The sequence below is a fragment of the Bombus impatiens genome, unplaced genomic scaffold (genome assembly GCF_000188095.3).
Source record: "Bombus impatiens unplaced genomic scaffold, BIMP_2.2 scf_0396, whole genome shotgun sequence".
Taxonomy (NCBI): Eukaryota; Metazoa; Arthropoda; class Insecta; order Hymenoptera; family Apidae; genus Bombus; species Bombus impatiens.
The window spans coordinates 532069-550058 of NT_176815.1; the positions used below are offsets into that span (position 1 = coordinate 532069).

The 17990-nt window shown below is 28.4% G+C and overlaps 1 protein-coding gene across 4 annotated transcripts; it reads left to right on the forward strand.

Annotated features, from left to right (window-relative positions):
- The first annotated feature begins 1534 nt into the window (after nt 1-1534).
- On the forward strand, nt 1535-17730 carry LOC100743224 (monocarboxylate transporter 2). Of its 4 annotated transcripts, XM_012386589.3 has the most exons (10): nt 1537-2170; nt 5777-6152; nt 8977-9103; nt 9416-9559; nt 11003-11130; nt 11387-11527; nt 14218-14509; nt 15208-15363; nt 16740-16931; nt 17527-17730. In XM_012386589.3, exons 2-10 carry the CDS (start codon nt 6072-6074, stop codon nt 17688-17690), a joined length of 1425 nt encoding a protein of 474 aa, XP_012242012.1. In that variant the 5' UTR covers nt 1537-2170; nt 5777-6071; the 3' UTR covers nt 17691-17730. The 4 variants fall into 4 exon arrangements, with proteins under 4 accessions (XP_012242014.1, XP_033177059.1, XP_033177060.1 ...); XM_012386591.3 differs by lacking the exon at nt 14218-14509 and having other exon boundaries at nt 1535-2170; nt 15171-15363; XM_033321168.1 differs by lacking the exon at nt 9416-9559 and having other exon boundaries at nt 1535-2170.
- Nucleotides 17731-17990: the final 260 nt, after the last annotated feature.

Genomic DNA, 17990 nt, shown 5'->3' on the forward strand with positions numbered 1-17990 from the left:
TATTATAAATGTTGAAACATTGATTGCGATCAAAGTATATTTGCGGTGCAAAAATAAATTTGCTTTTAAACCGCAGCTAGTTCATACCGCAAGTAATTTAAACCGTTGGTAAAAAATATTCTTAGTGGTCATGTTAATTAATCCATGTAACGTACAGTTACTACTGAAGCTAATAATGAATAATTTAACTGATTTATATAACTCTTTAATGATTAATCACATTGACATTGTTGTCTATAAAATTCTGTTTATATTATTATATTTTTATAACTTTTGTATAAAAATAAATTTGTTGTTATTCAGTTTCTCCTTGCGATATATTTTATTTTTAATTTGTTGTATACATTAGAGGAATAAATTTAGCTTACACATTAATTAAACTTAACATGAATAATCGTAACAATGAAGTCATGAAAAATGCGTGACTTCTCAATATAAAGCACCTCACATTTTAAAAGTGGAGAAATTTTTTAATGTACAAACGGGGTGTTATTCGCTTGTGCTATCAATCTTATTGTAACATGTACATATGGACTTCGCGAGACATAATATGATAAGAATAATAAATAATAAGAAGATAATTGAGAAATTCTTGAAATTAGATCAGAATACAATTTTTCTTTCGTGTAACATGACAGAATAAAATAATTTTTACCATTAAAAATTCAACTAGCAAATGTAAGTTTTATCAGTACGTATGCATCCATAGTAGTTTATGTATTGAATATTCATGTTAGTTGTGTTAGCTATGTTCCTCTTTTAAAGATTGCAACCAGACCATAAAAATAATGCTAGATTTGTAATGCGAATTATCGAAAATGTTTTATATGTAACTGTATCTACGGTTTACTCTTTGAATAAAACAAAGGCGTAAAATTCACATACTTGAATTGTTTTGAATTGTGCAATCAAAGTGTAATGGCAGTAACAAATAAAGAAATTAGAGTAGTATTGATAATAGCAATAATGTCAACTGTGAAAGTGATAAAGCTATCTATTTCTGAAATATTCCATTTTGAACCATTATATCAACATGTATTTCATTTTATTTGAGCATACCTGTTGAAAGATATAGCAATGTAAATATATTCGATATAAAATAGGCATTATCACACACATCCACACATCCACAAATAAACAACCGGCGAATTTATAAAAAAAAAAAAGGAGAATATGAAAAACGACGTCCGTTTCTTCACTTTACTCGTTCTCGTTCGAGAGAACGAAAAAAGTTAGAAAGGAGCAGGAAGAAAGAAATGATTCATGATTATGAAGAAGAAGGATCATTAGTAATCAATCCATCATTGTTATCACCGTTCCAAACAATATGTGTGTATCTTCATTTTAGCCTAAATCGATTCAGTTTTTGATTTAAATTCCTTCTGTAAATGACCGCTACGAGAAGCGTGTTTCTATTAAATGCAAAATGAAACAATATCGCGCGACGATATTGACGCGGATGTTCGAACGTAAAGCTTTGTCAACGTCAATGCACATTCCGCCGGTAATGCTGCGAAAATCGATCTCACCACGCGCGTACAGTGTCGCACTCGGACGAAGTTCACGTAATAGAACGAGGTGTGCACGATGCAACGAGACAGTCAGTTCCGAGACCGAGTATAATAAAAATCGGCTGCGATTCGGGAAACGGAGAACAACGAAGAAATGACACTCGGGAAAACCAAGGTTGGATCGACTGATCGCCTGCACACTAGCCGCGAAACGCGACGAAACGAACGCGAGGCAGCAGTGATCGTGGTCAAACGAGAATAACGAGATATCGGTAATCTCTTGTGTCTGCTCCGCTTCGGGCTTTCGTTCCTTCTCGTTGTCGAACGATCTTCCTCCAGTGTATTCACTTAACACGAACTACGATAAACATAGCAGTGGAAAAGGACGTGTGTGACGTTACGAAGACTTTTCAGCACGCGACATTCGATGTTCACCATCCTGGATGGCATCTGTTCATGATCATTCATAGCGAACGCGATCCGTAAAACGAGAAGACGAAATTTGTGTGCGAAAAATATACAATTCTGTGGTGAAATATGGACAATAGGACGAACTGCTTCTTTCGTCCGACTCTGATTATATTTTTAATGGAAACACGAGTTTTTGAGACCGAATACGATTATCGATATATATCTGTTCTATATTCTGAACTGTCCTTGTAAGTACGCGTTTTCTTTTAGCTTAATTTATGTTTTTTGGACAATTGACTTCATATTACGTTATAATAGTGAAAATGTTATGATAAAATTGCGGATATGTGTTTAATACGGTGTACAATTTGCACATTTTCTTGGATTATTATTTTACGTAATATTTGGCCCTCAGAGATTCACTGAATTAATTCATTGAATCAACGTTAATTCTATATGACGTAAACTGGCATACTTTATACAGTACATTAAGAGAAATATGGTCCTTTTAAAACGATCTTGAATTTTGTAAGATAATAAGAATAGATTAAGTTTAAATAAGAGACATAAAGAAATAAATTTCTAATTTTAAGATCATATTATAAAGTAAATTAAGAGAAGGGGAAACGTCATATTTTTGTACTATCTACATTGACATTCGTTTGATATTAATTTTACTTATAGGAGATATTATTGCCAAAAGGTAACAAAAATTATATTTAAGTTCTTGGCGCATGATTATATTAAGAATTGAAAAGTTTTAATATTTTTAAAGATTGAAAAATTCCAGAGAATCTATTTAACATTTTCGTACATCCGATCTCGACTGTTATTGTACGAAAGGTACATTGAATATTGAAAGAAAGATAATTCATCATATTCAAAATACCTTTTTTTAACTTGCATATTTTTCATAGGAAATAATTAAAAACCTTTTAATATTATTTAAAAAATGTTTGATAAACATTTATGAAGTAAATCTTTCATTAATTACAAAAATTACAATAGTAATTATCTTATTGAATCTATTTTATTCTTCCAATATTTTTTAATATCATTCAACATTTATCATAGTAAACATAATGATCATGTTGGAACTGTCTATTTTATTCGACATCATTTGTTTGCTTATATTTAAGTGCAAAAGGATCGTTACTAAGAGATTGACGTTTCTTATTTTATATTAATCAAACACAAAGATTAACGAAAATATTGGATTTAGAAATGTTAATTAACAAAATGGATACATTATGTGATTACTTTTATTTTTGTTTCATTTTTTTTTTAACATACTGCCTGGTTGTATTGTTTAATTAACATACTGGAAGCCTAATTGTGTGGATGGTAAAAGATCAAAAAGTTGTATATTTAAAGCTATAGGATAAAGCTATAATTTTAAAATACATAAGTAAGTTAATTCATAACGTATATTAATATTATATATAAGTACTAATTTTTGTAATAAATGAATGATATTAATACGACAAATTTTATAGTAAGCGCATTTTATGTTTCGAAACATTCGATCATTCTTCAATTAAAATTTTGGATAAAGATATATTGTGGTAATTTTGAAATATCAGTATATTTATAAAGCTATCAGAACTAGATAGGATAATTATCAGTATTATATTGGTACAATTTAAAATTAACGTTTATAAAATGTTAACCTTAAAGATACATCAAAATTATCACTAATGAATGCACATTATATATTGTCAATTTGCATATGCATTAAAGATGGTGTAATTAAATAACGTAATATGCGTATTATGAGTATATTTGTAATTGCTACTCTTAGCTAATTCATGTTTATAACAAATAATTTGTACTATGTACAATAATTGTGTTATTGCTGTAGATAATATTACATTTTCTTCAAATTCTGATAACATCAGTTTGATTGCTAATTCTTTAAACTTATTGTTAGAAATTGTATATAAATTAAAAATTTAATTTTTTACTTTACACATTCAAATATATTTATGTTTCGGGCGGAACTTTGATATTCACCAAAAATTCTTTCTACTAATAGTATAACCATTCTATACTTGAAATCCTCTGGATATCCGTTTTATATTTCGCGATCGATTTCCTGCGGTTACGTGTCATTGGAGGAATACTGTGTCTCTTTCAAAATACTTCAAAGTTACTTAAAAAACCTTTATCATTCTTGTTTTCGCTTAATTGTTTATGATATTAAAGATCATTCGTTGTTTTTCTTCTTCTTCTGTCACCTTGAACTGTGAAAATGATGAGAAACGAATATGAAAATATAAAATCTAAATAAAACGGAAATTGAGATAGAGAACTCTGCGCATTTACATATTAACAATCAACGTCATGTGCCCATGTTCGTACGCATCAACGTTTCAATGAATCTATGAGTTTTTATAAAGACGTTCGTTTCTCTCGTGCTGTTTAGAAATTATGCTGATGTATGTAACTTAGTTATAATTGTACATAGTATATTTCAGATATTTAAGCAGCCAATCACTATAGGTAAGAGATCTAACCTTTTTACTTGTCGTGTTCCCAATTCACTTCCAAGTTTCATTTTTGGAACACCTGTGATCTATGGAATTTTATAAGAGATATAAAACCTGAACTGTTACGCAAGAGCCAAACGTAAATTCAAAATATGATATGTCAAATTTTATGTCTATAAAAAATATATATAAATTCAGTTCAACTCGTCTAAGAAGAAATAAAGGTGTTATTTTCTGTCTGCTGTCTAGTACTTTCCCGCGAAGGAGCAAAATGTCCAACTTAAGTAACACGTAATTATATTTATTAGACTGAAATTTCCATGATTGTTTTGATAGCAATTATAGTGTAAAATGTAAGTATCACGAGTTATAATTATCTTATAATAACTTGCTGTGTAACAAGAGTGTCTTATTTGCATTTCTACACGTGTGTACAGTATAAAATGTGACTTGAAAGGTGAAATAAATGAAAGTTACAAACAAATGAACGAGTACACGAAGGAGTATAATTGTAGTAATGGACTTTACAATTGTACGGATCATTACCGATCATAAGATAACTATTATATATGTATATTCTCATGGAGCGAATATGTGATTATTTGTATAGCTGCTCAAATGAACGATTAATTAATCATTTTGCTAGGAACGATATAGTCATAACGAAAGAAATAGAAGGTGTTATTTGATATTTTAAGTATGCATAACACGTTATCGAACATTTCTATTTATTATATTTTACATATGTATCGTGCATTTTTGTATTTTCAAATTTCCTGTAAATGCATAAAAATCCACAGTCTGGTTATTACGTCTATTAATATTTCGTTATATTTATTTATGAATGGAAAAAAAAGAGAACATGCTTAATGGTTCTTGCAAATTCTGAAAATAATGGTTGCAGTTGAGAAATATTTTCTTAAATTAAATATAGTAATTAACACGAAAGATAATATTGTATTTCTAACAAACTATGTGCTACGCTTTTACAAATAATTTACTCTCACCTCTGCTTTGTATTTACTTTAATTCTATACATCACTTCACACTTCTTTTACATACATTTACATAATATAATAAAATAATAATGAAATAAAAAATAAATAAGAATAAAATGAAATAATAAAAATTTACGTAGATTAAGCAATTGAAGAAATAGCATTAGTAGCATTAGTATTGCAGTACATTCTTGAAGAATGTACCTGTAAAAAACTCCTCTCCACATAAGTAATGTTAGCTGCAATATTTTTCATTCCTTGAATCGCATGAGACACCAATCCATATTAATACCGTTTCGTGTGAAATTATTTTCTTGTTATGAGTCCTACAAAAGGATGTAACTCGTATTTTTCCATGGGCTGATAGAACAAAGAGGGGCAAACGTGAAACGAATCGGTTCGAGATGGCATTGCAGTAACTTGCCAGTACTTAATCGAAGCAAGAAGTGATAGAAACATCGAGCCTGCCTACCAGACTACGTATCGGATCATTGAGCAGTGAATAAAGAGGCGGTGACTAAACTATTCTGGGATATGGAATAATCAGCGTATGATCGCGACAAGTTCATTTTACTACACGTATTGCACGATATCGGTTAGATTCCTGACAATTCTTGCATGTAACTCGTTCATATGTGGAAAAATAGTTGGAAGCAAACAAGATGAATTCTGGTGACAAGAAGAAGAAAGGGCTTGATGGCGGTTGGGGATGGCTCGTTTGCCTTGGCAGTAGTCTCATCACGGTAATAATATTTATTTATAATTGTTCTTTGGGTTTCAGTATCAAAGATTTCTATGGGTATATTATGCGTGTTCTACAAAACTTTTTGAGATTTTACCTGTATTGTACTGAAACACGACTATCGTAATTATATCGATAAAATATAAAAATATAAAACAAATCTGAAAATGTATGTGGAAATTAAATGTGTGTTTGTTGCAAATGTATATTTCCATTTAGTGAAAAATTAGTATGTAACATAAACGATGGCCTTAAACATATAATTGATGCTAAAGATATTCTCAGTACATATTATGGGTTACTAATATGATTAATTGTTCAAACACTTTGACGATCTTTACGAAATGTATGTTTGTATAAGTCGTTGTATGCATATATGTTATATACATTCTCAGATTCGTTTCTACCAATATGTATAGTTATAAATGTCGTGTCTCATTACACCGCGAATGAAATTTCAAAATATGTTATATTACATAATATATTCTTATCATAAGGCATTACATAATATATTTGTAAGCCGCTATGCATGAACTTTCCGTTTTAATTGTATATAAATGTATATATATATATATATTACCTATTTTTTCTAGATTCTGATATCTACTAATTCTGATATCATTATATCTTTGTTATCAAATCGATTTGCTTATTCAGCCGGCACCTCTGCCTCTGCGAATCAATTTATTCGTAGTTATATGTGTTTATTTCAGCGCGACCTCTGGTGGTTCGGGACCCACCTAAACTGTAAATCTCACATGTCTTGCGATTGTATCAAAATTCATTATTGCTCTGCGAGTACGCATAAAAACGTTAGACTAGTAGTGTCGAAAAACAGATATTCATGTGCCCCAGAGTACTAGAGCTTTTGTACGCGAATACCACAATGTATAACTCACACAACAACTGTGTGCTATATAAATCAAAATAGTCGCTAATGAGCTCACAGTTTATGCGATTAAAATAAGTAACGCAAACAAATCGACTTACCGCCTTTGTGCTTTTAGTTTCATAAATCTCATTGATAGGTAACTTCAGGGCCGGCGCAAGGTAGGTTCAACGCGTTCGCCGGAATCCGGCCCCGTGTTTTGAGAGACCCCGCGGTCTACAAAAATTACCCAATTAAAAAACATCGATTTCGATTAACTTTTTACAGAATGATGATACCATTAACAGATGCAACACATTTTTTTTAGTAGCGTTGATTCAGTTTAAAGGAGTGAGAAAAATCATAAAGGTTCAGTGTAACTCCATAAAGTATATCATATCCTGGTAACTACTTTAGATAAAAAAAATCCAGGCGCTATCAGAGCAATGTACTTTTTAGAGAAATTAAACTACATCAATAGTTTGTTGCAAAAATCATACGTGATTACAGATTTTCTACTTTCATTGAATTTGTTGCCCCTTGAAAACGAATTATGCATGCGAAAAAATATTACTTGGATTTGTTTAAAAAACTGCTTATAAAAAATATATAATATGTAACAGAAATTGTAAATAAATAATTTCTCGTTGTAAAATTTAAGTGTAAGATTTGAATGTGTATTCAGGCTGCGCAAAATTTTTGAACCCGGCCCCGCAAAATGTCACGCCAGCCCTGGGTTACTTCGTGCAATTTTGTTGCATTAATGTTACATGGTATTGACTTTAGTGTTATATGAAGATACATTTAGTAGCTATTATATACTATGTTGTTTAATATACATATATTATGTATGTACTAAATATTTAATTATTAATTACTATGTACTAATTATTTAAAACTATGTACGGAATATTCGAACATTTTTAAAAGCTATTTATGTATACATACATATGTTAGACAAAAAATCTTGAAATGACATTAAAACTATAACGAGACACGACTGTTCTGATTATATTGGAAAAATTTGAAATGGACCTGATAATACATATATAGAAAATATGTAAAAGTTGCAAAATATTTAATTAGAAGCATATACTTCACAAAGATGACCGAAGTACTCGTATAGCCAGTTATTCAGTATATTAGTAAACTACAACATGTAGTAAGATCATTTGTAGCACTAATTGTATACTTAAAATTACTATTTATGCAGCGCATCAATCTTCCACTAAATGTACATATATATATTTGTCATAAATGTATTGTAATTTCTATATACATTTGCGAATTGGTTTCAAATTTTACTATTCTAATCACGATAGTGGTATCTCATTATAATGCCAATAAAGTATCAACGAGTTTCGTATAACGCTCATAATAATGTATTCACAAAAAAATTTGGTAGTAAATGTTCGAATATCTTTGAGAGCTGTTGTATATTTAGCTATCTTGTTTATTTTAAAAACATCTGTATCAACAATATGATCGACTTTTCATTTGCAAATATGATTTGGATATTATACGATTGTGTATCCTTCCAACTTTCTAGTTAAGGATGAGTACATCTTAATAATGGCGTAAAAGTTATTGCACAAATTTGAATAAATAAATTAGTCAGGAATATCAATATTTCGGAGTATAAGTATAAATAATAATAGTAAAAAAAATTATTCTTTTTATTTTGAATATTTATTTTTCTCCATTAAAATATATTTATGTTACATAATATAATCGCGCCAAATCACTTTAAAAATATTAATAAAAGTGCGCATGCACTAGTAGTACTGAAAATGTATAAAAAACTCCCAATATGCATAGGAGACTGATAATTATTCAACGTGATGAATATTTACATGTACATTTTTATTCAAATCTACAAAACTAAAGTGACGCTTTTATGATAATTACCTTAACACAGAAAATATGTAATACATAATTTTACAAATTTGGTTTTCAGCTTTCTTTAAGATCTTTGGATCCCTCGTTTGGACTCCTTTTCCACGACCTCTTTATAGAACTTGAAATTGACTCCACAGGAGCGTCATTCATAATGAGCATTCTTGATGCTATTGTTAATTTCTCAGGTATTAAGGAAATACGCAAATAGATCTAAATACAATATAATTTGTTTACATATAACGCCAATTATTGTTTTATAATTACGAGTAATTATAAAATATATATAGTGTTATTTTCTACATTAGAAAACATAAATTTTTTCATTAATAATTCATAAATAATTGTCATTAGAGTGATTTCTGATATTTAATTATACCGTATGTTGATCTATAAAATAATTATATTTTATGTATTTTTTATTTAAATCAAGTTTACCATAATTTACCATAAATTTAATTTATTTTATTGTAATTCTTTTTTGTTTGATTATAATTTAGGTCTCTTAATAGGACCGTTATTGAAAAAGTATTCTTATCGACAAGTGGCATTCTTTGGATCTCTTTTAAGCTGTACTGGACTGATATTGACGTCGAGAGCTAATAGCATGTTCCATATTGTTTGCACTTATAGTATTTTAGGAGGTATGAAAACAAGATAAGCCTTTGGATTCTAATTTGCTAATTACATGTTTTTGCACGTAAATTTTATATTTACATTATATATATTTTTCTGGATTGGTCTCTCGTGTATATACATATGTATAACCATTTACATAAGGTTAATGCATATGAAATACCGTTGTTTTTCAGATAAAATATCATAACAACATAAAAATTATACGTAGTTTTTACACATCACATTTTAAACATCATATATTTCATCAAAATGATTTTTATTTTATTATTTGCAGACTTTTTAACAATCAATTAATTTCATTATCCCGACTTTATAAAAATTATAGTTCTAAAATCCAAAAATTTTTCTATTGCTACTTCTACAATTCCTTTACTTGAAAATAATGTAAGTTTAAGCAAGATTTCAAGATTTTAGTTGATTTCTATTTGTTTATTAAATAAAAGTTGTTTTATTAATAATTCTACATGTACTTCATCGATTTATTTCTAATATGTTTCTGCCGTAATTGTAGTTTTAGATTACAGAGAATGATAATAAATAAAGAATAATATATGACTATCTACAAAGAAAGCGACAGTTTTGGCATACATTTTGCTTCTTCATCTTTGTCAAGATCTTATCTTAAATGTTTTCAATCCTGACACATGGCAATTTGTTTTAAAACTCGATGCTATTTATTTCTTTCAAATTTGGTGATTACATCCATTCTGTTCAGTTTCTGTACATTAATTAACACATCTGTCTACCTTCTCTACTTTATCCTTAGTTTTTCTTATTTGAACCATATGAGGAATATCAATGGAATGACCTACTTTCATTTTATACACTTATAATACCTTGCTGTTTCATGAACTATTTCCTTGTAATATGTAATTAATAATAATAATAATATGTAATATAATATTATATTATATTACCATTGCCTGTATAAATAATATTTCCGTAATATGCCTTATTTTCAAACGAAAAATTACTCTTTTCCAATTTCAAGAATCATTGTACTAACATTATTATTATATAACAATTGTATTATTGTATAACAATTATATAACAAATGTACTAACATTTATATCCATTTGGAAATCAAAAATTCTCATTTTTTACAAATTCTACGATTGTTTTCCCAATTTTAATTTCATATAAATTTAATCGTTTCTTAAAGATCGCTTATAATTACATTTTGGCATTTCTTCTAGATATTTTATTCGTATTTGGTTTATGTATAATATGAAAAATTTTTCCCTTAATGTAGTTAATAACTTCTTAAACGTTTTAAACATTTTAATTTTTTAAACTCAATATATCTAACATTTTAATGCGGTTATTTATAAGAAATGATAATCAATGTTTTTATTCATAATAAATAATGAACAAATATACCTCGTTATGTTCATTTGTTGTTAAGTATTACTATATTTACTTAATTTATTTTGATATACTTATGACAGGCTTAGGAACTGGACTGGCCATTGCATCAGCGTTCGTGGCGTTGAATACATTTTTTGAGAAAAAAAGAGGACAAGCTGTTGGCTTTTCTATGGCTGGAACAACTTTGGCCATGATGATAGTACCTCAGGTACGAGATATTTTTGTTTTTAATTGTTACATTTTTAATTATATAACATTTTTAATATATTTTCTTTATACCATATTTTATATCACATAATAGTTTCAACCAGATTTGAAATACGATATATCCCTACAAACTTTTCTGTAATCTTTCTAAATACATAATACGATAAGTTATCTTCTATAAGAATGATTTCAATAGATGTATGATTCAGATAATTGTAAAAATTATATTCATCGATGGTTTCTCTCTCCTCTTATAGTTAATTCATCTTCTTTTGAATTCATATGGATTTCGTGGAGCGATGTTAGTGATTGGAGGATGGGCGTTGCATTCCACTATTGGCGCTTGTTTATTACGTCCATTTGAATCTGAAATTGAAAGTACAAATGCCGATACAAAGGTAAGATTATATTACTATTGAAATTTAATATTATGTTAGATCTCATTGAAAATTCAACGTAATTTGTGATGCAAATATGTACATATAAAAACAGGAAGTTTTGCACTATAAAATAAATTAGAATTGCAAAATTCCGATTCTTTTTGTTTAAAGTATGAAAGTTTTTTTTCTTTCGATAATACCTTAAAGGTTTGGAGACTTAGAAATTTACTAAGCTAAATTAGATTTGATCAAAAAGATTTAGAGATATCAATCTGTTTGATTACTATAATAACACCCGAATTCACGAAATAGATTCACTTGAAATTGTTTAACTGAAATAGAATTCCCGTGTCATTTTTATTTTTTGATCCTATTATATCTTTCAATTCACCGTTTTGCATTTCGAGTAATTCTACTATACGAAGATTGAATGAAAGAAAAGAACAGATTAGTTGACAATGGCTTGAAAGGAGTTTTAGTGCTGAATAAATAATTCATCAAAGTCACCTTTGTACTCTTTATAACATTTCCATGGAACTATTACCGATGAATCTTTCTGCAAACAGAAATAAGTTCAAATATGATTTCGTTTAAATATTATAGTATTTTGTTTTACGCCAATTTGAATTACTATTTCTTCATTCTTTTAATAATATTTGGTTTATAAAATAATTCTTGAGAAAATTTTTATAATTGTTAAATTACATGTTAACGATAATTAATTATTAAATCATTTTAAAGTAGTGTTGTATTTTTCCATTTCATCTCAAAATGTTGGAAAGTGAAATATATCATATTTATTAATAAGTAGTAATATAATATCATTTGTTTAGTAATTGTTTAATTTTTCTCATGGGAGTTTGTTACAGTTTTGACAATTGGTCAGTTATTGTTTTTTTACTGTGTTAAATTTTTTTACACTTTATATCATCTTATGCCAATCAAAATGAATAAAAATTTGTCGAGGCTGTTTAATAAATAAAGTGACTGATGTAATAGCTTCTAATAATACTCTTTTATTGTCACAAATATTTTTTTATTCTGTGTAATATTTTCAACGTGTGCGACCAAATATTATCATAAATTGAAACATGAATGTCCAGTTTATTAATATGAATTACTTCCTTGCTGATGCTATTTGTCACTTCCTTAATTTCTGTTTCTAAATTGCAGCGATTACCATTCAAAGTACAAAATAAGAAACGATATAAATTATCGAATAATTGGATGATTGAACAAAATTGTATTTAAATTTCTTTTTATCAGAGAAATTTTAGGAATTCAACAACATTAGCTTCATAGATTTAGAAACAAATATAAAACTTCAAATTTCTATTATCCAATGATAATTGAATATTGAATTAATATTTCACTGTCATCGACTAGTTATTCGAATATGAAATATAATTTGTCGTTGTTCGTGTTAATTCATACAGTAAAGATATGGTGGGTTGACTACACGTTAAGCGGAAATAAATATATATTTAATCATTTATCTAGAATCCATCGTCAGGCATTTACTCTTACCATTTTACACAGTTAATTCATCAAAGTGAAGGATCCGTGTCATCTAAGATTGACTCATACCATGATGATTCAATTATTAATGAATTCTAACTCCACGTTTGTTCTAACTCATTTCTATTCTAATTCAATTCTATTCTAACTTCTGTTCAAATCCCTTTTTTCAAAAAAAAATCAATCCACGTATATTTCATTGGTATAAAGGGTACAAATTTATGAAAATATGAACCATGAAAATTCTATTTAGAAATTAACAAATATTCAACTCTAACTCCAGGCAATAATATTAAACTTCATAAACTTTGAACTCAGTATTCCCAGTTTACAAGCTAATGGAGATAGAAAACAATTAAGAACTAGAGTGACGGCATATGCACATATTTCATCTTATTGTTAGAAAAACTTTGTTAATTGAATTATTGATTTTTTTACAATGAAAACGATATAATTATATTTAAATGATATTGGAAAAATAAAGAGCACCTTATGTATCGTCGATCTGCTGAAAGCGTGACACGTAAATTATTATTATTGTATATTATCTTTATTCGTATTGTTTATTGCATTCTCACTTCCCCACAATAGATAGTTCGAAATATAAAATTGTTAACATTTTAATGTCATGCTTCATATCATTACATATCATACACATATACTACATATCATTATGTTTGGTCAAAATTACATACGTAAAATTACGTAAAGCACTTCTTTTTCACACATTTCTCTAAAAATCAATGAGCCCTAAAGGAGCAATATATGAGATTAATATATTATCTAATATTAATATTGGGAATTTAGCAATGAAAAAATTTGTTAACTTTTAGAATTCAGATACTAATCTTTGAATCGTAAAGGTCTGCAGTTATATTGTTCCTGTATTATATATATTGTTATATATATTGTAAGTATCTTAAGATTGACAATTTTTGAAATGTGCCATTCTCCTAGCAAAGTGACGATACCTTTCATTCAGTGTTCATTGAAATAAACAAATGGGGCAAAAAACTTCCTATTTTAGTGGAAATTTGTTGCAACGAATTACGTTTAGTTTCTAATAATATCTAGTCTTATCATTCGTAAATTTGTATTATGATCTTGAATAATATTCTCATTTGATAAATATCGATGACCTAGGCAAAAAAAGAAAAAGGAAATTAATGGACAATTATTACTTATAACAGCATAGAAATAATTCAACTAGAAGTGACATGTTATTACAAGTAGAAAACAATGGAATGGTGAAGGACGTTAAATGTGATACAAGTGATTCCGAGAATAATATGCTGGAGTATAATAAAACGGAGAAGATAAAAAAGAAATCTCAAAATGAATATCTTAGGAAGATAAAGGAAACCTTTGATTTGGACTTACTTAAAGATGGCATCTATCTAAACATAGTTATTGGCTTGAGTTTATATTATGTTGCTGAATCGAACTTCAAACTAATGACACCATTTTTTTTAACTAGCATACGTAAGTAATTCTTTAAAGATGAACTTAAGTATGATTGGTACTGTAGCAGAGGATGTTGTTAAAAACTATTGAAATTTATATAAAATGTTTTAATATCGCATTCGTTTAAATATTTAATCTTTGTACAAATAAGTTAATAAAGTAATAGATATATTAAATATTTAATATAAGGACTAGAAATATTGTATTGATAAAAATAGTAACAATAATATTGCAATATATAACATAGTAGGAAAACGTTTATGCTTTATGTAACATCCTAGCTACGGTACACAGTGGAGCGAACCCCGAAAAAACGTGACAAATGGTCAAAAACTTGATTATAGAATTTCTAATAAAATATTATTAATCTAACGGCATCATGTGTTGCGAGTATAACATACTACATATCTAATATATGTATGTTATAGTTTAAGGACTATAAAGTGATATACCATAAATACATAAATAAATAAAAGAAAATGATATTATGAATAGAAAAGTTTCATAAAACGACTTTCATCAAAATATTATAATGAATATACCTAATCTTAGCAGTAAATGAATTAAATAATAGTTTAATAATAGAGTGGGTTTAAAAAAAACTGTGAAACGCCGAAATCAATTTTTCGATCGTTTATCGCGTTTTTCGGGTTTCGTTCCACTGTGCTCCATTTTTTAGGATATCGGTAGACTTTTCGAAGGAACTTGGTCGACAGGAATGAGCAAAGCGGAAGTTGCCTCTTGTTTGTCGATATCTGCATTCACCGACATTCTTGCCCGCCTTTTACTACCAACCATTTTCGATAGATTGGGATTGAAGAACAGAACCATCTTCTGGATTTTCTGTATTCTAGTTGGAATTGGACGATCTAGTATGTACTTTGCATTTATATCTACCATGTTCTTTTCACATACAAATACTCCATACGCATATAAAGTTTGTACGTTGCCATTAATGATACTTTGTATACCAAAGAAACTCAATGTCAATATCGAGAAGCATGAGAACAATAATTAGTAATGCAATAGTAGCAAATATAATTAAATCGATATATTTTCAATAGTCAGAAAGAATAGCAACATGCCTTTTGATAAATTACATTTGTAGGTAAAATTATGTAGTAGGTATTGGTAATGATTAGCATACTTCTTTATATATATTTTGCACATTTAAATTTTCCATAAATGCATAGAAATCATCAATCTAATAATAATCTATCGTTAACTTTGATGCGAATTCCCAACTAAATAGCGATCGGTCAGATTCAACCGATCGGTTGATATCGCGAATTTCGAATCAGTTAACACTCAAGGTAGAAGTAAATTGAATATATCGAGTGTTAGTATGATTTGGTACTTTATTTGCACTTTTAGTATACACGAGGAGTTTGACGTTCTGATCACGACGGTTGTACGATCTTGTTGAAACTGAATACGATGTAGTATCACACGAACGGTACGACACTCTGATGAAGAGTGTTCTTGTTGTTGCTCTCTCCACCAGAAGCTTCGTCTCGTTAAGGTTTTGCAGCTTGGGGAAGTAAACAATTCGGACTTTCTTAAAAAAGGGATATGTATCGTCCGAGTCATAAACTGACGGCCATTCCAAATCCCAAACAAACTTAAAGCAATAAATAACATATCGCTGGTTCTGTGAAACCCAATATTCTAATTAAAGGATACATATCAAAAGTGGCTCCTTCAAATTTTTAAACTTTTCAGATAGTAACACATACCGTTTTTATTAGAAGCTATATAAGCTCACAGCATGGTGGAATTGATATTACAAAAAAGAAAAATGATCTATATCTTGATTCCTTGTCATATTAAAATTATGCGATTCTAGAAAAAGCTTTGGCGTGAGGTCGACATGATTTAATTAGACATAATTCTTTTGTGGTACAATTTCAGAGTTGTGGTACACTCATAAGAGTTATGTAATATAATGAATAAAATTAAAATTCATTAACAATAGGTAAAAATTAAAGATACTAGAGTATCCCTTGGCTCTTTTATAGAAAAATAAACATGAACAAACACCTTTTTTTGTTATAAGTCTTTAAATTTTCTTATAGTTCTTCCAGTATTTAGATAATTTTCTTATAGTAGAATCTTTCTTTTTATATTTTTCTTTTTATGCAACTTCTTGTTACTGGAACTACATGCATATTTTGAATAGATATTTACCATCAAAAATATTAATATTGTTCCTTCATTTTTTCTAATTTCTGTTTATCATACTTTTCAGTTATGGCAGCGCAATCTAAAGGAGTACTTTTGATAATAACATTCGTGATAATAGGGTTTTTACGTGGCGCCACTTTGGTAAATTTAAACCTTACCGTTTCCGAATATTGTCCTTTAAACAAGCTGCCAAATGCCTTTGGGATGTTTATGGTATTTAAAGGTTTATTCGTTGTAATGCTGAGTCCTTTAATTGGTAGGTCTTTAATAATTTAATTTAATTAAATCCTAATATATATAGAAGTCGAAATATAGAATAAAAATTTTTCGTTTGAGGCTTTATTTTTGAGAAAATCGACTTTAAATTTTCGCTCGGTACGCGTGCGGTACGTTATAACGGATCTCACTGTAGATCGTTGTCTCAATGGAAAAATTAAAAAAAAATTTTTTTTCTATATTTTTGACTTCTTTTTTCGCGTAGAATCATCCCCTTTCCGCTTGTATCACCAGTTACCAACCACCCTGTATATATATATATATGATAAGTTAGTAAAAGAATATAAGTCGAATTTTGGATAAAATATTGTAGGATATGTACACTAATATACTAATCATTCCCTTCATAATTGAAATCAATTATAACATCTTATATGAAATCAGGGGTTTTAATACTTATAGAGGGGCATGCATAAAATCATATATTCACGAGGGAATAGAGCAAAATGTAGAGACGTAAAATTAGTTTATGACATTATTTAATATTATAAAAAAGATATATTATACGATAATATATTATACTATTAAATATGATGGAAACTTTTTATGTTAATCAATTTTTATTTTTATCTTAGGATACATCAGAGATGTCAGCGAAAGTTATGCACTTTGTATACATGTTATGACACTAATGATAAGCATCACGTTCATTACATGGAGTATCGAGTGTATGTATAGGACATTTAAAAACAGGAAATCTGTTTTAGCTAAACAAGCACAAGACATCGTGATAGAATAAGTATCACTTAGGATTTAATATTTAGCATTTTCATAAGAACTGGTAGAACACAATTTTAAATTCAGACAAAACTTCATCTAAATAGGTAATGGATATTTATTATGATTTGACTAGCAAATGAACACTGCTTCATCAAAATATTCTATTATTTATATATTTGAGTATAATAATATTTTATCGAGCGATGAATATTTGATTATTGGCGCATTATTTATTATGAAAATTTATATTAATATGTTAATTAACTTATACAAAATATTTCACAATACTGTCTGCAGCTTATAACTGTTTGCAATATTT